We start from the raw sequence: 22,477 nt of genomic DNA on the forward strand, positions 1-22,477 counted from the left end.
TTAAATTACAATTAAATTACAATTAAATTACAATTAAATTACAATTATATTTAATATTTATTTAATATACTGTAAAACTGTTAAAAAAGGGCACTTCTTTATACGAAGGTTCATCCTGAAACTGGATTTTGAATTGTTATGCTCATGAGGAGACATGTTGGACTTCAACTGACCCACTACTCAGCCAAATGTGAATTTACTGAAATGCAGTTCAATTTCTTACCAAAACAAAGTGGTTTAAATGTTTGCAAGCAGGAAACAAAACAAAACACATTTGCTGTTCATGGGAATGTTCTAAAACACTTGAAATAAACCCTCTCCTTTCACATGTAAATCAGTGTTTGATTCTCTTAGAATGACAGCTACTGAATAATCTTAAAGAAAAGGCAGAGAACAAGAAGCTTTAAACTGTTCAGGCCACACTCACTTGTTTTAGCACCTGAAGTACCAAAGGCACTTGCTGAGGATACAGCAAACCCTGAGACATCAAGGACAGACACATCTTTGCATCTCTCTTGAGCTCATCATAACTATTGTCGTTTTCTACGGGTGCAATCTGCAGGGAGGGAACAAAAAACAAAGAGCAGGGTTAGTGAGGAACCACTGGCAGGAGCAAAATCCTGAAAGGAAGGGTAATCCCATGAAAGGACAGTTGTCTAGGCAAAATACATTTAATATATTGCTGGAAGTTAACTGGGAAAAACGAATCAACGTAACATTAAAATATTCTCAGCTGTTGAAAAAGATTAAATAATCAGGAGATCCTTGTTCCTTGCCCCATTTCTTATTCATCTGAAGACTATGGTTGGTCTGAAGCTCTTTGGGGGGATTAAATGGGTGCCATTAAGACTCTGGTCCCCACTGCAATCCTCTTGGTATCAAATCCAGTTGATTTCATATTTTAAATCTAAGTCCAAAACTGAGAGAAAGCTTTACTGAGCTCACTTTCACTGAAGTAAACCTTTCCTTTGGGGTCACACACATTACTGTTGGATAATGGATTGATGTTTACACAAGGACACGTAAGCAAGACTGGATTATTTCAGATATGTGGCACTGGATGACTCAGCTTCACCAAAGAACACAAGAATCAGGAGAACTATCACATTTAGAAAAAATTGCGTAACCAGGGAACAAAAGCAAACAACTCAAGGTCCCTCGAGAACGGTTTGGGTTGGAAGGAACCTTGAAGATGATCCAGTTGCAAGCCCCTACTAATAAAGGAGAAGTTAAAAGGTGTACCTTGAAGAACAAAGGTAAGAGCTGGAGTTGCTCTGTGACAGCTGTAGAGAAAGACCGTCCTGCGCTTGCCATCAACCACTTCAGAACTGTTAATAAAGAGTTAATAAATGTCATTAAATGATCACTGATCAAGAATAGTAATAACTCTCAAACAAGTTACAGACTATATTTATTTACTGCAAGACTCCCCTGTGAGTTTTTCCACACAGAGTGGTTCAGTTTGACCCTTGAGGCGACCTTATAAATCCCAACTCTGGAACAACAGCTCCAGTGTCACAGCAGACACAAGAGGAGAAATCCTGTAGTGCAACTACACAGTGTCCTAAAATACCCCATTCCTTAAGCTCAGGCACTCACTTGTTTTCAAGAGTTTAATGCCCTGAGTTCTCTCATCCTGCTCCCCAACCCCATTCTCTTCCATGACGTGGTTCTGAATTTCTTCATCCGCCTCCATGAGGGGTTTGAGGTTTTCAAGTATCCGGGCGGTGAATTCATGGACACGAGGAGATTTAGTTGCAGCAGTGTTTGGCAAGGAAACATCAATCATGAATATGTAGGTCAACACACTGGGAAAGCAAACAGAGCAAGGGAAGAGCACACAGTCAGCACCACTCCTGTGAATCCAGATCAATACAGTGACCTTTCAAGTTTAACACTCACAGAAAATTTCAGCTCTGCTTCAAAGTTATTTAAAACCAAATGTCCCTCAAACACCCTCTTTGTAGATATTTCAATCAATCAGGGTTAGATCATCACTAAGCTACAACCCTCCTCCCCTCCAAAGTGATCTGCAACTAGTTTTTGAGTCACTAAAAGGACTTCAATTCTTTAAAGGAGTCGCTGTTATTTTTGGCTTATTAAGGCTTAGACACAGAAATTTTGGAGTTTGGAGATTTTTTTGGGGGGTGGGGGGTGCTGTGGGTTTTCTGTGGAGGTTTTATGGGAGTGGGCTGTTTGTTGGGGGGTTTTTTAAGAGCTTCAGAGTCATCAGACATAAACACAATGGGTCATATGCAATAAATTGGTGAGGCCCTGGTACAGGTTGCCCAGAGAAGCTGTGGCTGCCCCTGGATCCCTGAAAGTGTCCAAGGACAGGTTGGATGGAGATTGGAGAAATCTGGGATGGTGGGAGGTGTCCCTGTCCATGGCAGGGGGTGGCACTGGATGATTTTTAAGGTCTCTCCCAACCCAAATCATTCTGTGATTCTATGAATAGAAGAGAAAAACAGAGAAATCATCTGAAGTTTCTGAAGCAAGTCTGTTAATAGTTTATCTAACTTCTGTTACCAGTATAAATGCTTTCCATTGTAATTATTTAGACACTTAACCACCCCAATAAAACAAAGAGTTAAAAAAAAAACCCCAACCAGCAAGAACTGCAGAAAAGAGAACACTGACCTTCCTATTCTCTCTCGGACGTTCTTGTAAACCTGGGTGAGTTTGGGCTCCAGGTACTTGAGCAGCCTGTGCAGCAGCTCTGGCACCCTCCACTCCTGCTGGGCCAGGCCCCCCTGCAGCACATACAGTCGGCTGGGAAGGAGAAGAGCTCAGCTGTGGTCACACAGAAGGGTTCCTGCTCCCCCAGCCCCCCCAAACTCTGCCTGGGAATGTGCACCCCCTGTGCCAACACACCCGAGTGCCTGGGAAGGAGCTGGGTGCAAAGAGGGGGAAAAACTACCCAAGGGAACAACAGTATTGGGGCTACACGAGCTCCAAACCTTCACAGCCTGTTAATTAACTAGTCTGAATGAGATTAAAAAAATAATCACAAAGAACCTGCCATTTTATGGGGAAGCTAACTGGGAAGCAGCCCCTCTGTTCCCCACTCCAAGGCAGCTGGCACAGCATCCTCTCAACACACCCCTGCCTCATTTCCTTCTTCAGTCAGCCACAATAAAACAGGTAAAATTAACTTTACCAGGCATCTACAAACGATCCTCCTTCCCCACTCAGTGGAGATTCCAGCAGCAACTCAAACAACCAGTGCAGTTTCCTGGGATCTCTGCTCTCCTGAAAAGGAACAGGGAACAGAGATATAAGGAAATGGGAGATTTTTAAAATGTGGATAATGAATAAAAAGATGCATAAACAAGGAAAGTTTTGATAGAGATTTTCTTGACATTCCTTGGGTTTACTCTATGAAGCAAGTGCAACAATAAATATTTTTTCCACAATGAACCTCAATAGGAGGAAAACCCAATAAAACCATACCCGGCTTTAATTAATTGGTAAATAGAACAGATAGAATTTTAGTTTTGTTTTTGATAGACATGAATAAGTACATCTGAATTTTGCTAATGAGGGCTCTGGCTGACAAACTGCACTGAGCTCTGCTGAACGATTTGACAGAATTATTGACCCAAGATATTTGGGGCCTATCCCTGACTCTGCTTCCCAGGAATCTGATTCCTGGATCCAGGTTTAGTGGACAGCAAATGGGGCACTTACACAGGAGGTTGCAATGCAGGTGCCCCAGTCATTGTAGGTCTCCACTGTGATGTTGGATAAAGCTGTTCGGAGCAAGGGACACAGGAGCTTCCAAAGTTTTTCCACCTGCACAAAGGCAAAAGCCAAGATTTTTTTCTACTTAAGAAACCCAGCTCAGATATTAAAAGGCCTTCTTTATTGTTTCATCAAGGAACTGATTCTCTCAGTATTACTTTTGGCACAGAAATTCAGCAAGGTCTAAGACTGAGTAAAGTCCAAGGGGACATAAGCTTGTGAGAAACAAAGTCTCAAATTATAATTGAATAGGAGTTTATTATATGGAAAAAGCAAACAGCTGGCTGGGTGACAGAAATGAGGACTGATTCCCCAAATCTGCACACCTACTACAGTGTACATTTGGCATTTATTTTAGCCACTTCATGCACATTAATTATATCATATACATTTTACAGTTAAGTATTTAATATATGGGTTTTCTTACAGCTAAAGCTAAATGGTTATCTCTACAGCCAGTCATAATTCATGCATTCTTGGACAAACAGGCGCCTAAAAAGATTTAAAGTTCTCCCATATTTTATTCTTAGGATAGCAGGGAGGTTTAGGACTTGCTGACCTTGCAAGGGTCTGTTTTATTTCTTTATGGGGGTGTAATTAAGTTTTACAACCCCTTTGTTTTATTTTGATGTAGTCACCCATTTGTTTCACGGATCATAGCTTTTCATCACAAGCTCTTACTCCTATCGGAAATTACAAACCATGGCAGCTCTGCCATCTCCTCAGCTGCAAACTGCTCTCAGTTTTAACACTGAAACATTTTACTGACACCAAATAATAGCAGCCACTAAGCCAATCTATGAGTTGTGCTCCAAGTTTGGCAAGGAAGTACCAAGTGCTGCAGCATTTTCCAGTCCTTTCTCAGACCGAGGTGACACATCAAAAGGCCCCAAGCTTCACACTGGTTTAGTAATTAAAAATTACTCCTTCACTTCCAAGAATCACTCAAAAACCACCAGTTCAGCACCTTGTCAAAGGTCCAGTGCTTGGAACCCCTTATGAGCCCAGCTATGATCTCAGCCACACATCTCTGGGGGCTCTCGTGGGAGTCTGCGACCAGCTGCTCCAGGTGGGGCTGCAGAACTGGCAAAAAGGCATCATCAAAGTTCCTGAAAAGGCCCTGGAAAACAAGAGGGGGGAAAAAGTGCCCTCAGGAATCATCCAAACCACTGCCTTCCCACCAACAACACGAGCTGGTGAATTAATTACTGAGGTTTGGACATGCAGAAAGTGAAATGACTTTGCTGCTTTAACAGAATTATACCCCCAGTGTCCTGCAGGCTATTATATCACTCCAAATATGTTTCCCTTAAGCAGTTAATCAGAAGAGAGGATTAATAGGATTACTCAGAGCAGCTTTAAAAATCAACATTTTGCAACAGTGGGGTATTAAGCCGGGCAGTCTGGGGCTTTTCCACGCTCTGCTAAATGGAAGCAATTTGGTTGCTGAACTCTGGTTTACCTTGAAGAGGCAAAATCTGCGAGGATTAAATTTGTCCTTTCCTTTCCTGTCTTCTAAAGACAAAAATTTTATTAACTGCTCGACGAACTTGGGATCAGAAAAGTGATCATATATAATTTGTTCTGCCTGTAATGGGAAGAAATAATAAAAAAAAGGATTAGCTTTGAGGTGTTTACTTGTTACAGAGATATCCCAATCTTTCCAAGTCCCATGTTTCATTTTCAGTCTGTTTTTGGCAAAAGTCACGTCTTGGTCATCCATTTCCCTCCCTCATTTTATAGGGAATATTAGGTAATGTTTTCCAAGACTCCTGATTATCTTTATTAATGACTTTGGATTGTCTTTCCTTTCACTCACAACCCCTGCAAATTAGTCCTTCCCACTGTCATTAATTACCTTGTCCTAAACCCCAATAATGATGTGAAAGGGAGCAAAAAGGTGCTCATTAATACAGTTACTCCATGATCCCTGACAGAAAAGCTGCAATACATCAAAATAATAATTTCTTTTGCATGCTGACACAGCATGAAGTAGAAAAATACAAGTGTCTTGTGGGGATGTAGGTTTAGAGAGATCTCCACAGTGACCTGTGGGCAATATTAAAAGAAGAAAGGAGGAGAAAAAGCATTAAAAAAACCCCCACAAACCTGCAGCTCTTACCTCTGTCAGCTCATCCCTCCTTCGCCCAAGCTTTGGCTGATGCTCAGCTGGGGCATAAACTGTCATGGTTCTGAAGATGAAAAATGAAAAAAACAAAAATAGAGCAGCACATTTTCCAAAGTAAAATAAAGTTTATGGTTATTTCCCACATTCTCAATATTCCCACATTCTCAATTAACAGGGTGATAAATATTTTGGAGTCGGGGGATAACTCGGTCCCAAAAAAATCAACATTTACAAGGCAATTTACGACAAAAGAATGAAGTTTGTTATCAAAGGTTCTGCCACACAACAGAATTATTACAAACAAGCAAGCAGTAAATAGGACAAAATATACAGTATTTTTTGATGGTTCAATTAAAAAAAGTTAAATATCATAGTAAACCATCCTTTAATTTCCCAGAGGGTTTTTCCTGCTGACTCTCCCAGCTCTGATGGTACTCACTGTGGCCAGGTGTAATACCCCCAGTGTGTTTTCTCCACAAAACAACAGGATTCCCAAGCTTCCTTGGTCTTTGGTAAGCTCTGGCTGTTGTAGTGCAGCCACTGGTTGTCGGGTCTGTCACCAGCCTGGATCCTGGAAGGCTTTGGGCTCCGACCTGCTCCCACAGGAATTTATTCAGCATCAGACTCGCTCATTAAATGTTAGTGTGATTTAGTAAAAGATTCTGAAGAGCTTTTGTGTCCTACTGCCCCAAAATCTGGGCAGTGATTTGCTTCAGGAGACAAAGGAACACCAGTGGAAGAGATCCCTCTATTAATTTATGGGATTTGAAATTATTTTAAAAAAATCAAAAAAGAGAGATACAAATTCTCACAAGTGACAAGGCTTTCTGAAAGGAGAATCTCTGAAGTTTTAACTCACTTTTAAGAGGTGAATAGCTGAATATACACCCTTGCAAACACAGGAGTGTTTAAAAAAACCCCAAAACTCAAAAGTTACCAATTATATTACCTACATAATATATACCTATTTGTTTAGGACATTAATCACAAGAGAAAAATTAAAAGCTCGTGATTCTATGTTTAATTTAACCAGGAAAGCTCTTTGAAATGTCTCAGTATAAATGTAAGACATTGCTTATATTAAATAAAACCTACTTATTTCGTAAGGGCAGATGGGCACTTTCTTGTGTGTTCTCTTGAGCTGCTTGAGAATCCCAGCCACAGCTGAGATGGCCACCTGAAAGGAAGCAATGGCCATTAATGTACCCATTCCACACATTTCCCCTCCCAAGGATGTGGCTCATCATCCCTAAAAACTCAGTGAATGATGGAGTGAACTTGGTCACAGCCAAAAGGAACCAATCCTTGTTATCTCAGGGGATACATGACCTTATAGCCCAGAAAAGCCTCCCCACTAATCATTTTGGGTTTAATAACTTTAATTTGATGTTGTTTTAATAATTTGAGGGGGGGAAAAAAAAAGTTTAAGTTTCGAGCCTCGCCGAGGCAACAACAGAACAAACAAAACACAAAGAGATGGTTCCCTTCAAATAATAAAGTGCAGGTGGGGAAAAAGCAGCCATCTGCAAAAGGAATTCTGCAATAAATAAGGAGGACTGGCTCCATCCCACACTTTCACAGTTTACAGACTTTACATATGTCACACCACAGCGCTGCCAAGGCTCATCTCCCTGCACGAGGAGCATCGGGCACGTGCGCGGCTGGAAGGGGGAGGAGGAAGGAGATCCAACCTCCCTCTTTTTGGGCTTTATCCCAGCAAACCCCAAGGAGCTGCAAGGCAAGGGAAGGAAGTTCTTTGAGGTTTTTACCTTCCTGACCACGATGGCATCGTGGTTGAGGCACTGCACAAAGAACCTGATGGCCCGGGCGGGCAGGGGCCTGTCATCCCTCAGCAGCAGCGACAGGAAGCCAATGCTGATGTGCTCAAACTTCCAGGGCCTAAAAACCCCCCCAGATATTCAAAAACACGGTGTTAAGGACCACAGCTGCACATACAGGGCTTGCTCAGAAATTATTTTATGTGTTAAGATGATGTAAATACACTTGGACTAACATTTCCACACACAAGTGCCAACAAACATTCGAGTTCACAGTGGTTTGTTCATCTTGACATTTCAATAAAACACAGACCTACAGGAGTATCCCTTCACAAGCTTTTAAACACAAATATTATGGTAAGAATTAGAATATATTTGGATGTCAGTATTAGTACTGCACAGACAGAGTTAGAGCTTTGTTCCCAGGACAAAAAAAAAAAATAAAAATGTTAAAACCCCCAGTAACGGGCCAGACTAATTAAAGAAAAAAGCTTAACTCCAAGATGTGGTGATACCTTATATTAACACATCAAGCTCCCAATGGAAATGAATCCAAGACCATGCTAACTGCCCTCCTGGATGCCATGGATATTTAATCATGTAGCCACCCAAAACAACTCTCATGCACAGAAAGGGAGACTTACAGGTTTCTCTGTTCCACACAGTCCAGCAGCATGTTGACCAAGTTCTCGTAGTTTCTGAGAGAAAGAGAGGGAATCATCAGCCAGATGGTACTGAGAGAACCAGTTAAAACAGGATAAAAGCCCCTCAACAAAAGGTGAGTGAAGGCAAAAAGGAGGAGGCCAAAAGGAAGCAGGAGGGCAGAAGACAGAGGTTGCCAAGGAAGGAGGGAAGGAAGGATGAGCCCAGAAGACAGAGGTTGCCAAGTCAAGAGAGAAGACACAGCCCACCAGTCCCTGAGCACTGTGGATTTCTCATTTTAGCCCTTTTGGATGACTCCATTTAATGTGCAGTCAATCCAAGGAGCACAAGTTGGTGTGAAGGGAAGCTGAACTCACCGCAGAGCCTCAGCACTCTTCTCCTTCTGTCGCTGAATTCCCAGCTGGATTTCCTCTGAACCAAGACCTGTGAAGTCTGATTCTGGATGAACTGACTTCTGCAGCAGAACAGCTGCCTCCATGCATTTCTCTGGGACCTACGGACAGGGAATGAAGAGATTTGGGACTTCACTTAAAAAGTTTTTAATGTCTGTTTTGAAACAAGCAGAGAGCAGAAATTCCTTGTCCACACAGCCAAGCCTGAAGCAGGGAACACAACCTTTTGTGCCCACACAGCAGAATTATTTCTCCCAGTACATGTTTAATTCTATTGTAAAATAAAGGTAAGAACAAGCTTTAGTGTTTCATTAAGAATAAAAGTCGTTTAAGGATCGCTTCTATTAATTAACCCCGAGCAACTTACTGCAAAATCCAGCCCAATGGTCTCGTACTGCCGATGGATTTTTTCTGCTAGGTCATCAAAGAGTCTGACTATGGATGGTTTTTCCAAGGACATGGCTTTGCTAAGCCCTGAAGAGACAATGGCTGGCCACGTCTGTGCAATGCAATCCCAGTCGTGGAGGTTTGCCAGGCACACCCCGCTGTGATTTCCAAGGAGACAATATAAGGCACCCTGGGAAAAGAAAGAGGGAGTTTGGGAAGGCTAAAGCCTTGCTCCTGTGTGATAGCATGGAATAAAAATGCATCTACAGTCCCCAACTCGTCAAAATGTCCCATAAACACTCAGCTACGTGGCCTCCCTGTCAAAACACTGAAGATTTCTCACAGATTCCTCTTCATTTAATGAGATTGGAAGCCCTGCCAATTAATTTATCCCCAGAATGGCTGATTTCTGAATTGCATTAGAGGAGAGATGATTCACAACTGCCTCATGAGCACTGCCACCTTGACTGCAGCTCCTCAATTCCCATTCCAGAAGTTAAAAATAGGTATTGACACCCGTTTTGGTGATACCTGAGCAAACAATGGAATCAGGAACGAATATGAACACAACGTTCCTGCTGAAAACAGATCCAACACAAGTAATTCCTTACACCTGGCATGCATAAGCCACGAAAATATTAGTGATGCTGATATAAACAAGCCCTTTCACCATTACAAATTCCCCCATAAAGGCACTTTGAAGAGACATAACACAAAGGGAAGGAGCCAGTACTTTAAATTGCTTTTGGGTGACATCGTGCCGGTCAGGACGCAGGAACTCCAGAACCAAGGGAATGATGTCCCTGCAGCAGAAGTTGTAGGTCCCCAGAGCTGTGAAGAATGCCTGCTGAGCTTTACTCCTGACCTGTGTGGGGACAGAGACATCACTAGGAAATCACCTAAAACAAAACACAAGGACTTAAAAAAAAAAACCACCAAAAAACCAACCATCCTCATCCATTTCAGAGACAAAATTACTTGGAGGAGGTTATAGACACCTCACCCTTCTCAGAGCTGACTTTCTATTTGTGCACAGAAAGAAAATTACTGGCAGGAGATTGTGAACACCTCACCCTTCTCAGAGCTGTTCATAAAAACCTACCTCTTGTTTCTGGCATTGACTTGAGGACAGCTACAAAGTTAAAGAAAATTCTTTATGTTGCCAGAAACGACGTGTTTTTCAGGTCATTTGAAAAGCAAACAGATGGAATAACAGGTTTGGAATATATAACCACTGAAGAGATCAACAAAACACTGCTCATATTTCAGTTTAAAGGGGCTGCTCCTCACCTGACCATAGGAACTCGTGGACAAACACAGAAGATCCCTGATCATCTCCTGGTGGGAAGTTTTATATTCACAGCCTTCCATCGTTAGTGTTCTCAGCTGAATCCACGGAGAACACAAATAAAGGACAGATTGTTTTTTACATTTCACACATACCAAAGAAACATCAGAGCAGGATTATTGTTATGATGACATTTAGCAAAACTGTGCAAATCAGTTTTTTCGAGGAAAGCAATTAGCAAGGATTGAGGGGGAAGAATTACCTCATGCTGCAACATAACCCTGTCAATCAGCAGAGCTCTGATATGTTGTTTCTTTCCTTGAAGCTGTAAAAAAAAATTAAAAAAATACAACACAATTTGGTTTAGATTTCAGGATCATATCAGCAACTTGGAAACTATTTCCATCCCCCCCCCAAAGCTTTACACAGCAGAATCACTGACCCTGTTCTCCATGGATTTTTTCACCAGATTAAAGCTTTTCCATCGCGAATCAAACTCGTGCTTGTGAGACCCCTGGAACTGTAAAACATCACTAATAATCTGTGGAGAGAAAGAGAGGGCAAGAGTGATTATTTTGCAAAACAAGCCACCTTGCCTTAAGCATTAAAAATTAAAGTATACCTTTATTATTAGAAACAGAGACTTGGTGTCATCTTCTGAATGATCAAGAATGTAGCCTGCAATTGGGAGAAAAGTAGCTTCTTATTATAATTATATTATAATATATATCATTATTATATTTAAAAATTAACAATGTTTCTACAAAGCTTAAATTTAGGAATTAAAGGCAAAGTAAACATAAACACTGCAGTTTTTAGCTGGAGGAGAGGCTGGACTTACGCAGCAATTTCCTTGTAACCTTTGCAATTGTTTCTCGGTAATTCTCCCTTGAGAAATCTGGAAGAAAATTAAATATTTTGCCTTTATTATATGATAGCATAAAAAGCAGTTTATAGACAAGTAAACCAAGGGAAAGCCAGAGTAGACTGTGCAGAACTGGCAGTATGGACCATTGTAAAAATAATATTTCTGAGGACACTGTTCCCATCAGTTTTAACAATGCCCACGTAATGCAAAGAGAATCAAAATTATGGTCTCCAAAAGAACAGCAGAAAAAGGAAGGAAGAAAGGAAACAACACCTAGAACCTGCCTGACCAGAAATAGGATCTACTCACCATAGTCAACACCAGTGTACAGTTTTGTCTCTTCCAAAGACACCAGGCTTGGGACCCTGCATGAGAACAAACCAAGGATTAGAAATCATTGAGGAGGTGCTTTTCACTGCCACTTAATTCATTTTAATAAGTCAAATTTAAAAGTTAGCAGCCCAAAGGTATTTGGATTTACTAATAATACGTCTCAGTTCTCACATTTATAAATTAACCATCCCTACGTGGGTCAGACTGTTTGTCAGAGGCAGGGACACCACAGGGACATATATGGGATATAAAAATAATATATATATATATATAAATTAAAATAATATTAAAATAATGACATAAGGGATATAAAAATAAGTTTTACTTACAGATGAGCCACCCTTTCTCCTTTCAGAGGAGGCAGAATGTTCCCAGAACCAATGAGGCAGTTATGCACAATGGCAAGACTCTGCTGCACATCATCTCTTAAACAAAGAGGAAAACCTGGTTACTTCTCTGTTAAATCCTTGAAAACGCACAAATGATGAACCATATCTTTTCTGTGAAGGTTTCCAAAAGCTTTTTTCTTTTAGTTACATCAGTTCTAAACACAGGAGGGAGCGCTGCAGAAATCAAGCTGTGCTCGTTCGATCCAACTTAATTCTATCACAGAACCACAAGATTTTAACTTCATTTTCTGAAAAACTCGTGAAATTTCACATTCTGCAACTGTGCAGATAATGAGATCAGCTAATGTGAAAACAGGCAGCTTTGCTCCAAAAAAAATTTCTCTGAAAAATTTTATCTAAATCTCGGACATAAACCCAGGAAATAACTCCTCGCCCCAAGGCTGAGCCAATTCCTTCCCACCACGGGGATGCAACAACCCCAACAACTTCTGTGTTCATTCAGAGAATTAAGGAATTCCTTTGAAACCTCTCTCAGCTAAAGCAGGAGCTTCTGTTTTTAGTAGCTTGGTCAGAGACAGAAAAAATTCCTTAGGAATGTGACGCAGCATTCCCTGCTTGGCAGCATGAGGGAGAACTGGATATTTAGTCACGGGACCAAATACCAGCTGAGGGTATATTTAGCTGCAAGGACAGGAAGGTTTGACACAAGGAATAAACAATGCTTGGGATGTCAGGCCTGTAAACAGCCTGGGCTCTTGGACACCTGTAAATGCTCTAGCACACATTAAATTTGTGATTGTCTCACGCTGCAGGAAGCCACAGCTCCACACTGAGAGTTTTGGGATCTCTTTCAGATAGATGCTCATTTCTGTTTTCTTCCAGCCACGCCTTTAACAAGTGATTGTTTTCTGTATAATTACTCCAGGCCTTTCTGTAAGGTGGTATTTACATTGGAAATACAGTCTTTGCACGTGGAAATCTTTGACTCCACTGTCTTAAAAGGTTTGCTAACTTCTTCAGGGTCTCTGCCTAAAACAGGACCACACATGGTTTTGTTTTTCAAATCTTCACAGATCTGAGTAGCAGTTTCTGGTTGTGCTTCAAGATTATTTTCTTCAATGAAATTATTCTGATTTTTCAGCAGTGATTCTACAGACTCTTCTGATCCATATTTCACGTCCCAGATATTCAGCTTTAACATCACCTCATTGGCAATAGCTGAGCACAGTCCATAGAGGCATTCAAGAAAAGTGCTGGAGTTTGTGAAATGAATATTGCTGAATCTTCTTTTCATTTCCTCTCATTTTTCAGGCAAGACCAGTGGCATATTATTCTCATCTTCGTTCTTAAATGACTGAAGGGTGTCCAAGTGAGAATCAAAACAACCCATCAAACAGTTTTTTTTCTCTGAAGAGAGACATTGCTTTCAATGGGTCCTGCAAATCAGGCAAATCTTCTGCCTGCAGATGTTCTCCCTCCTGAAGCCAAGCCTCAAAGCTACCCAGAGGGGAGGGCAACATCTGGTCCAGTAACAAGATTGGGCAACAATGTTCCTGCCTCGGTTCCTGCTCGTGACCTCCCTGACTCAGCTCCAGCCCTGCAGGGACACACCAGGCACTGGATCCATCTGTTCTCAGGGAGGGAGTGGAAAAAGGCACATTCCCAAGCCACATCAGCCATGTGTTCCACTGCATGGCTTAGGGACACAAATAAATGGCTGTGCCAAAACAACCAGGGAAGAGTCCAGAGGAAGGACTTCCTTAGTGCTGCCTGCAGTTAAATGGAATCAGGATCCATCCCAATTCTGTTCCAGAATTTGTTTTAAATACCTAGGCAAAGGGCCTCTATATTTATTTCTGTTTAAAAATCATGTTATCCATTTCATGAAACACATTGCTAAGCTCCATGTATTCTTAAGTCAAAAATCTTGGAGATCTTAGAATAACGTTAAAGACAGTGTAGCATTACAGTATTTGACTCCTTAATTTTTGTAGTGTCAGTAAGATTGGCAATAATTCCTGTGGGTGACTAAATGCACCTTCTCCATCTCACCTGGACATCTCCAGTTCTCCAAGTGCATAGAGCTCCAGCCTGGTGAGCTCAGGCTGCAGGAAAGTATCCAGCAAATAAAAAGCAAAGTTTATCTCCTCAGATGAGGGAACATGCCACTGGATGTCCAAGTTCCACAGGTCACCTGGCTTACCCCAGTCCTATAGTAAATACAGACATTTACTGTTATTCCATCTACAAAACAAATTATGGTTTTAAAAAAATTAGCATTTAACATTACTAAAAAAAAAAACACCCAAATGTGAACTAGCTAATGCTGTAACAGTTATCCTGACAATTCTAGGAAAAACAATACTGCAAAACCACACAGAAATCCCAAACCTCTATAATGTCTACACATACCTGGAAAAAAAAAACCAAAACAAACAACCACATATCTGAAAGCACTGAAAGGAAAATGACTGCACAGGTCTAACTGAAATATAACTTGATTATTCCTTTGACTGGATACAAATTCAGGCACATTCTTAAGTACAACTCAGACTTTTGAGAGTCCCATAGAGAACAAAGTAATTGTGATTTTTTTCAGTTTCAGATGAGGAATTTAAAAAATATGGGGGGGAGGGTGTTTTTGTTTGTTTTGTTTTCTGTTGGGGCACCCAGGATATTTGTTTGTTTTGAAACGATTAACTGGCCCAACTGGATGTTCCCAGCAGTTATAAAACTGTACTGGCTTTCAGTAACAAGCACTGGATTATCTGCAGTTGGGAAGTTATGCAAAAGAACATTTTTCAGCACAAATGCAGTTGTATTTTCAAACAGGTCAGCTGGAAACTGCTGCACTGTTTGTCTGGAACACTGACAGATCGACCTCAGATCTTAACAGACAACCAGCACATGATTTCTGACAGCTCCAGTCACTCTTAATATTGCCACTTCTGCTTTCATTCATCTCAAGCTCAGCAGAATCACTGTTTATTGGTTATTCTGCTGACCTGCAAAATGCCCCATCTCCTTGCTGTGTATTACTGTAGTCATGCAATCCTGGTAAAACACACATCACAACCCACTATAAAACTATACTCAAACAACAGTCAGTACTCATTTTTTGCTACTGATATAATTTTAATTAACATGTCACTTTGCTTTCAAAGCATCTTGCAATCACACTTTCCACTGCTGCTGCCTCCGTTCAGAAACCTCCAAATAAAACCGAGCCACACAGTGTATGATTGTTTAAAAAAAAAAAAAAAAAGTCAAATCCTCTAATCCTAAATAAATGAAAATCCTTGCCTTGATAGGAAAGTATTCAGAAAGAGGCTTGTCAAAGCCACCTGGCACACTGCAGTACTCTGTGGGGTAGATAAGTGTAGCAGAACGAAGAAGGTGGTGCAGTAGGTTACAAGACAGAATGTAACCCTGCTTACAGGTTAAGTGGAGGGTGCGCTGCAGTATCTTCCCAAACTGCTCCCTGTACACAAGCAGCTGCTTTCCATCCACACGGGTGATCTGGGAGGGGAGAGGAACATGGCAAACCATCAGTGCTGCTGGAGGGGCTCAGCCCAGCCTCTGCCATTCCCTGTGCCACACTGAACTCAGCTGGAAGGCTGGACTTGCTCATGAACTGCCACGGCTGTTGGACAGGTTTAAGTGACACAGAAGGGGCTGTGACATCCACCTCCTTCAAAATTTCCTAGCAATACTCATATACATTTAAAAATTAATTTAAAAATACTCATATTTTATGAGTATTTTTTAAGCATCTCATGTTTTTCCCCTGCATCGATCCCTCTTCTTTCTCTCCCCCTCAATAATTGCATTAAATGCTTTAATTTCATTCCACGTGCACAGTGTGTTTCTCTTCTTCAAACAGTGGCCACTCATGTCCCATTTAAAGTTAGAAACAGAAGCTGTGCAGCATCATTCATACATTTGCTTTGGTTTAATGGAATTTTTTCTTCTTCTTTCAGGGGCATTAAAGAGGACTCAGTGACACACAAGCCTGGGAAGAACGTTCCGTGCAATACCTCTGACAAAAGCTGAAGATTCCAAAGCAGCTCCTTGTCTAGTTCTTCATCATGTAACACATCATCATCTAGAGGAACAAGGGACAAGCTCTGCTGTAACCACACTGCAGCCAAGTTTTCCAAACAAGAAACCAGATCCTTCCACTCCAAAAGCTGACTCTCAACCCTCCCACTGCATCCTTCTAACTTCCCACTCCGACTCCCGTGTCCAGCTGGAAGTCACTTTAGCCAATGTAACATCCTGCAACTGGAGACATTTTAAACTGCCACATTTTTAAGGGATCGTGGTCCTGCAGCCTGACAGATTTCTGCCCTGAGATCACACAGTGGTTTGGGTTTTTTTCAGACGAAACACTGGACTTTTCCATCGCTGAAACCAAGTAGTGAGAAAACACAGCCAAGTTTTCGATGCTGTTTTCATGTTTAAGAAAAGCCAACCCAAGAGCAAGCAAGTAACACTAGAAGTGAGATGAACTTACTGACTGTGAGGTGAGTTATAACGTTGCAGCAGTGGGGCACAAAGAGCTTCAGGGACTCCTCGGGGCGGCACTGCAAACAGCACCACACACAGCCCAGGTTAGAACCAGAGGCAGCCCAGCACACACTCTGATAAAAATCTAACAATATCACCACAAAAGAGAGAAAACTAGATTGCATCTCAGCTCCAATTCAATCTACAGGCAGCCTGACTTCATGACTCTTGTTCAATAAAACCTAAATTTAACACGAGAAAAACACCGTGCGAATTAACCCCTTGGAATCTGCCTGTGTGCAACCAGCCGGTTTGAGAAGATGTAATACTAAGAACCACCTAAAAATCAAGATATTACACAGGTAAAAAGCAGCAGCACTGGCTTTTTTTCCTTTTTAAACTGAAGTTGGAGTGGATTCAGAGCATGTTCTCTCACTTTCACTGCAGCTCGGCACATGTCGGCGACCATCCGACCGGCGACTCTTGTCTCAAATATATTTGAAACAGCAAAGTTAAAAACCTTCTCCAAGGCAACCTAAAAATGAGCACAAAGACATGGAGGTTACTTTTTTTAAAAAAAAGAAAACTAGGTATCCCAAAATGTTTGATGTTACTCAGAAGGCAGCACCTGTGCTCTTCTAAAACGGAGGACTGCAATCAGGAAGCACATTTTAAAACAATCAGAAGAGACAGAGAGAGAAAGCAGCTCTGTGGAATGCTTAAAATATTCCCTTTGGGAAGAGAGGAGGTGGATAAAATCTTGTTGACTAATGTAAGTTTAGGGTGCTTCTGAGAAACTACACAGATAATAAATTAGTCTCCAAAATGAAAACTGCTATTTCACGTGTCACAGTGAAGTCAAGACATCCCTTACTTAACAAATAAATAGGGAATTAAATTAACAACTATTTAAGTACTCAGCGTGTTTTAAAGCAGCTTATTTCCATCCAGTACCTTGCAAGGCAAGCTGAGTTATACACAGTGTGGATCCCATGAGTACTTTAATAATGAACAATCAGGGAAAATACAAATTAAATACTTAATGACGATGCAGAATTAACTGAAGGTTTAGATGAAGCAAAAGATTCCAAACAAAAATCATACCAAAGTACCCAATGCAGTGGTTCAAAATGCACAAAACCTGCCATCTCCAAAAAAAAAAAAAAAAAATATATATAAGCAGATATAAATGTGTTATAAATGTGTTAACCCAACCTACAAGGAAGGAACCTGTCCACAAAACAACACAGATTCTCCACCCCCTCTCTCTGAGTTATTTTAATCCAGATAACTTTTCTGATCCCATTATCCAACAGCTCCTTGAACAGCTTCTTCTGCCCAGCTGAAGAAGTGGAAGGCAGAGGGAGAAAAGGAAAGCAGGGGATTGGGCAGGTCAGAAACAATCAGGACGTGAAAAATCACAACCTGAACCCACAGAGGGATAAAATAAGCTCTCAGAATGACTTCATCATCAGTTTGCAAGAGAGCACAAAGAACCCAGGAGCTCTGTACTGATGAATATAAATAAAGTTTTCCTGTCTCCCCCCCCCCCAGCCCTTTCCTTGGTTAAGTGTGGAAGTTCACAACAGGAAGAATCCCAACATCCCAGTTGTTCACCACACAAAATTAAGCTGCTTCAATCAGGTGGAGAGCCCACGTTCTACACACCTTAAAGATGTCCTTTGAACACTGGGTAAGGATTGTACTGAAAGTAGAGGAGAGCCCCAATTCCACCAGACTCTCCAGGTGAGTCATCTTCTCAGTCTCAGTCTCCTCTCTGGTTTGTTCTAGTGTGCTGCTCTCTATGAGTCCAAAACACCTACAAAATGCAACACAAGGTCAGCAAGTGAAACTTGAAAGTCTGGAATCGAGTTCCTCATGCCAAGCTTTCCCCTCTCCTCAGCTCACTCACCTGTCCATAAACTGCAGCACGAAATCCTCGAATTCAGCAGATGCAGAGCACAGTTCTCTTTCCACCTGCAGTTTGCCATCACAGAAGAAACACAAGAGGTTGGCTTTTCTCCAGGAAACACGAACACAGAACATATTTCCTACATGAACTACAGCACATTTCCCACTGCACAGGCTCGAGGACACTCCATGAGACAATTATTGCATGTTCCTTGCCCTGGCCTGGATGTCTATCCAAGGAACCTCTGTGGTGAAATCAGCTTGTATCCTTCATGGATACAACCTTTGGCCTTGCTTCTGATCCTCCTTGGCAGCAGGAGGTCAGTGAGTGCCAGAGGTGGGGACAGACCTCACCTGTATTCACATTTAACCCTCAGGGTACAAACCCCTCCTGATTTTTGGGGTGCTGCAGCTCTGGGGCAACAAAACTCACCTTCTGATCTGGGCAAACTGCAGCTACTGCTGCTCTCTGAGCTACAAAAAGCCCTCTGGGAGTAAACAGGGGTGGTGATAAGGGGGATAAGACTCACTGTCTAATGGTGTTACTATCTCTTGGCTGGAGGGGATTAAAAAGCATCCAGAGAGAAAGTAATAGAATCCCAGTCAGGAAAGGGAAGAGGAGCAGGTGTTTATTTAAGGAGGAAAACAGCTCTGGAAAACGAATAAAAACCCAAACCCTAATGCACTATTTGAAATAACTAGCAAGTTGGGGATGTTTTTGTGTTGTTTTGTGTTTTATGGTGACAAGGACTTAAAAAATTAAGAGTAACAAAGCTATTTTAATACAAACATTAACATGGCAAGTGACCTCTGGAGACAACACAGTCCAACCTCCTGCTCAAAGCAGGGAAAGCTCAGAGTCAAATGACACTACACAGGGCCCTTGAGCAACTAGGTTTTGACATTTAAATATTAAATTGTGTGAATTAAACATTCTCTACAACAAGAAATGCTCAGAACACATGATTTGCACACTGGTATCAGCTCTGTCACGCTGCCCAGAAGCAAAGATGATCCATATCTTATCACACACTGCTAGAAATTCAACTGAAAACTAAGTGACAGCTTTGTTTTCACAACTTACCTCTGAAAGATCATCCCTCTCTTGCAATACAGATGAACAATCTACTAAAGGCACCAAAGTAGAAAATGTTGCAATGAACTGGAATGTGATCTGTTGGGAGTTGCAAACAGCTCTTTAGTGTATTGTATTCTACACATTAAAAAGCTTTGGCCATTTATAGGAGCTAAAGCAAATCACACTAAAACCAAAAACACATCAGAGCCCAATTCTTACACCCCAAAACTTCCATCAGTTATTTCAGATTTCATAGATAGAAGGTACTAGTCACCACTGCAGAAAAATTCTCAATTTTCTAAGTAAAATAACTATTATTTTGTGCCGAACTTCAAAGTTACAAACCCCTATAATGTTTAAGTTGTTTTAAGTAAATTAATATGAATTCTTGAAGGTGTGGACTTTCAGAACCTAATGTAATGCAAACCTAACTATAAAGGTCTTTTTTTTGATGTTAAAAGACTAGGAATATTTGTTGGGAGCTCTGGAGCACCTACTCAATCTTGTTGTGCAGAGGTGCCCAGAAAGTCAGCACAATGCTTATCACAATCACTTTGCACTGTTCAGTGAGCCAAAAGCATGATCCCAAATTAGAGGGCTGCAATATTAAATTTTTATACTTCAAACTGTGCAGAAAAAAAAAGGCTAAGAAATTCTGGCCTGCTTTCACAGAAACATAAGAATTTTTCTCTATAAAATACAAGAAAATATTGGCTGGTTGGCTCACGATCCTCTAAAAAAAAAAAAAAAAAAAGGAGATATTTCCCCACTCACCATACACTTGCTGAAGTCATTGGGATCCACCCCAGGCAGGGCTCTCATGAGCAGAGGTAGCATGTGTGTGGGACCCTCAGGGAACCAGCTCCCCCCAGACACCAGGCTGCGAGCCACCCCAATGACACAGCTCAGGGTGGCCGTGAGCTGGTGGGGCTCTGTCAGGGTCTCGAGGGCAGGGTATGTTCTGTAAAAATTGAGGACAGTCAGGTTAGGAAGGATAATGTCACAAAGAAAATAAAAGTTTTCTGCAGAAAGGGAAAAAAAAAAAAAAAAGGAAAAAAAAAGAAAAATCCTGCTTGAAAAGTTCAAGCTGATCAAGGGTTCTGAAATGGTTTTCTCATCATTTTCTGATGGACTCAACACTGATCTGTTACCAGGTTCCTTCCATTTCCTCAGTGCTATCCACCAGCAATCCAGGGTTAAATAATCAGTGCATGGGCTCCTACATTCAAAGCTACAATGATTTCCCTGCTGGGATTTGAAGTGCACAACCTTGCACCAGCCTCAAGTGTAGGGTTCTTGTGGCAAGCACAGAAACATGCCCTGGCTGCCTCTGAAGAGAGGGGATCTATGACTTCATGTTACATTGAAGTCCAGACCTTTCTACCAAAACCTGGGAGGTTACTGCAATTTATAAACATTTTCTTTTTACACTCAGTACTTTTTAAGCAAACTGCAGCACTTCCTGCTGTCACCACCAACCCACAGTTCAGACAGGAGTCACAGTGCTACCCCTGCCCTACGTCACCCCAAGCGCAGCTCGGCCGAGTGAACGTGGAACTGCAGCCAAGGCAAACATTCCAGGGATAGTTTGAGCTGCAGAGCAGACGTGGAGTCTGCTCTCAAAACAGAAGAGAGCAGCCATACCCAGCACTGCTGCCCTTCTTGGAACTGCTGTGCTCGAAATGGTTCAGGGAAGAGCAGATTTAGCAAGTTTTTACAAACGGTTGAGTCGGTGAGGTGTGGAACACAGGAAGCGCTCTTCAGTCAGACTCATTTCTCCACTGGTTTTAAAATACATTGTTGTTGAAAGCACAAAAGACTGCACAAAGAACATGGATAGGAACCAGGAGGAAAGCTTTCCACTGGAGCAGGAAGGAGCTACATTTCTCTTTGGAAATTTCAGGTACCAAGGTATTAGAAATAGTGCAATCTAAGTGTTTCATGGGAGCACATATCTGCTGATTTGCTTATGAACTCAGAGCCATGACACCGATTTTGAACAACCTGTAACTGTAACACACCCTGAATGAAATAAAAATATAAAATATATGTTCACTGCTACACAACTCCCACGTGTATCTGGCCCAACTGAAAGTCAGAGAGAACGCACCAGGCGGTTTATGAATAAAGGGTTGCTTCTTCAACTGATCCACCCACTACCTGACACAAAATGCTAACAGACATGCACAGCACCTGAGGACTGACTACCCTAGAGCACAGGAGCTGTCAACAACTCTAGTCCTCCAGAACCAGTCCATTTGCCCCAGAACAAATGAAATTAATTAAAACAAAAATGGAAGTCCTCCCGTGCTCTTACCTCTCAAGCACAGGTGGAATTACCAACTCGGGGCGCATCAGGGCCAGGTTCTGCAGGGCCTGGGCAGCCTCCAGGCTCCCAGTTTTACTGAACATGGCCAGGAGAACGGGTTGGATGATGCACTGCACGAAGTCTGTCACGTCCTGGTCCGTGAGCTTGTGGCTCTCGGGCACAGGGGTCAGCCAGGTCACCTTCTTGTAGCGCTCGCGGTGCAGCCGCCTCACCACACTGCTGGGCAGCCTCTGCAGCAGCTTCATCAGCTTGTTCTGGGAACACACAAGAAATGCTGGGCAGTGGCACCGAGCCCCTCAGTGTACAAGGGACAATTAATAACCCGACATCCCGGAATCACACGACCCCAATACAGGAAAACTCGCAACAGCTCTGAAATACAACGTTCGCCGTTTGTCATTCAACTTCACCTCTCAAAATGTCAGTGATTATGCTGCCAGCACTGTGCCCTAGGATTTAAAAAAAATCTGGAAAAACACAAAGAAAGGACATAACTCAAGAATCAAGATTATTTACCAGTAATTAGGGCACCTTTGAGAGCATTCTCTGCACATTCACGTGTAAGCAAATACAAGTCAGCTCCTCTGGCACTGCTGTGACCAGCCTTGCTGTATTTTCTTCTCTACTTTCTACCAGCTGTCACAGGGAGGTCCTTACATTCTCTAGCAGAGGATTCCACTAGTTACTCCATCAAAAAGTTATGCTTCAAAGCAGAGATG

General features: G+C 41.8%; 1 protein-coding gene across 1 annotated transcript in view; it reads right to left on the reverse strand.

Annotated features, from left to right (window-relative positions):
• Positions 1 to 22,477, reverse strand: part of PSME4 (proteasome activator subunit 4) — a 47,527-nt gene that overhangs the window by 8,975 nt on the left and 16,075 nt on the right. The window contains exons 10-42 of the mRNA XM_027653828.1: positions 21,747 to 22,012; positions 20,204 to 20,390; positions 19,436 to 19,525; positions 18,353 to 18,417; positions 18,109 to 18,259; positions 16,877 to 16,975; positions 16,448 to 16,517; positions 15,969 to 16,036; positions 15,235 to 15,450; positions 13,984 to 14,141; positions 11,911 to 12,006; positions 11,558 to 11,613; positions 11,222 to 11,278; positions 11,003 to 11,058; positions 10,823 to 10,921; positions 10,643 to 10,705; positions 10,383 to 10,478; positions 9,826 to 9,957; positions 9,073 to 9,282; positions 8,670 to 8,806; positions 8,295 to 8,348; positions 7,642 to 7,771; positions 6,968 to 7,049; positions 6,312 to 6,465; positions 5,867 to 5,936; positions 5,207 to 5,332; positions 4,712 to 4,864; positions 3,691 to 3,795; positions 3,161 to 3,252; positions 2,641 to 2,772; positions 1,600 to 1,808; positions 1,243 to 1,328; positions 428 to 556 (exon numbers count right to left, since the gene is read on the reverse strand). Coding sequence (XP_027509629.1) covers positions 428 to 556; positions 1,243 to 1,328; positions 1,600 to 1,808; positions 2,641 to 2,772; positions 3,161 to 3,252; positions 3,691 to 3,795; positions 4,712 to 4,864; positions 5,207 to 5,332; positions 5,867 to 5,936; positions 6,312 to 6,465; positions 6,968 to 7,049; positions 7,642 to 7,771; positions 8,295 to 8,348; positions 8,670 to 8,806; positions 9,073 to 9,282; positions 9,826 to 9,957; positions 10,383 to 10,478; positions 10,643 to 10,705; positions 10,823 to 10,921; positions 11,003 to 11,058; positions 11,222 to 11,278; positions 11,558 to 11,613; positions 11,911 to 12,006; positions 13,984 to 14,141; positions 15,235 to 15,450; positions 15,969 to 16,036; positions 16,448 to 16,517; positions 16,877 to 16,975; positions 18,109 to 18,259; positions 18,353 to 18,417; positions 19,436 to 19,525; positions 20,204 to 20,390; positions 21,747 to 22,012 — 3,894 coding nt within the window. The remainder of the gene's footprint in view (positions 1 to 427; positions 557 to 1,242; positions 1,329 to 1,599; positions 1,809 to 2,640; positions 2,773 to 3,160; positions 3,253 to 3,690; positions 3,796 to 4,711; positions 4,865 to 5,206; positions 5,333 to 5,866; positions 5,937 to 6,311; positions 6,466 to 6,967; positions 7,050 to 7,641; positions 7,772 to 8,294; positions 8,349 to 8,669; positions 8,807 to 9,072; positions 9,283 to 9,825; positions 9,958 to 10,382; positions 10,479 to 10,642; positions 10,706 to 10,822; positions 10,922 to 11,002; positions 11,059 to 11,221; positions 11,279 to 11,557; positions 11,614 to 11,910; positions 12,007 to 13,983; positions 14,142 to 15,234; positions 15,451 to 15,968; positions 16,037 to 16,447; positions 16,518 to 16,876; positions 16,976 to 18,108; positions 18,260 to 18,352; positions 18,418 to 19,435; positions 19,526 to 20,203; positions 20,391 to 21,746; positions 22,013 to 22,477) is intronic.

Source organism: Corapipo altera, unplaced genomic scaffold (genome assembly GCF_003945725.1).
Source record: "Corapipo altera isolate COAL_440 unplaced genomic scaffold, ASM394572v1 70, whole genome shotgun sequence".
NCBI classification, from domain to species: Eukaryota; Metazoa; Chordata; class Aves; order Passeriformes; family Pipridae; genus Corapipo; species Corapipo altera.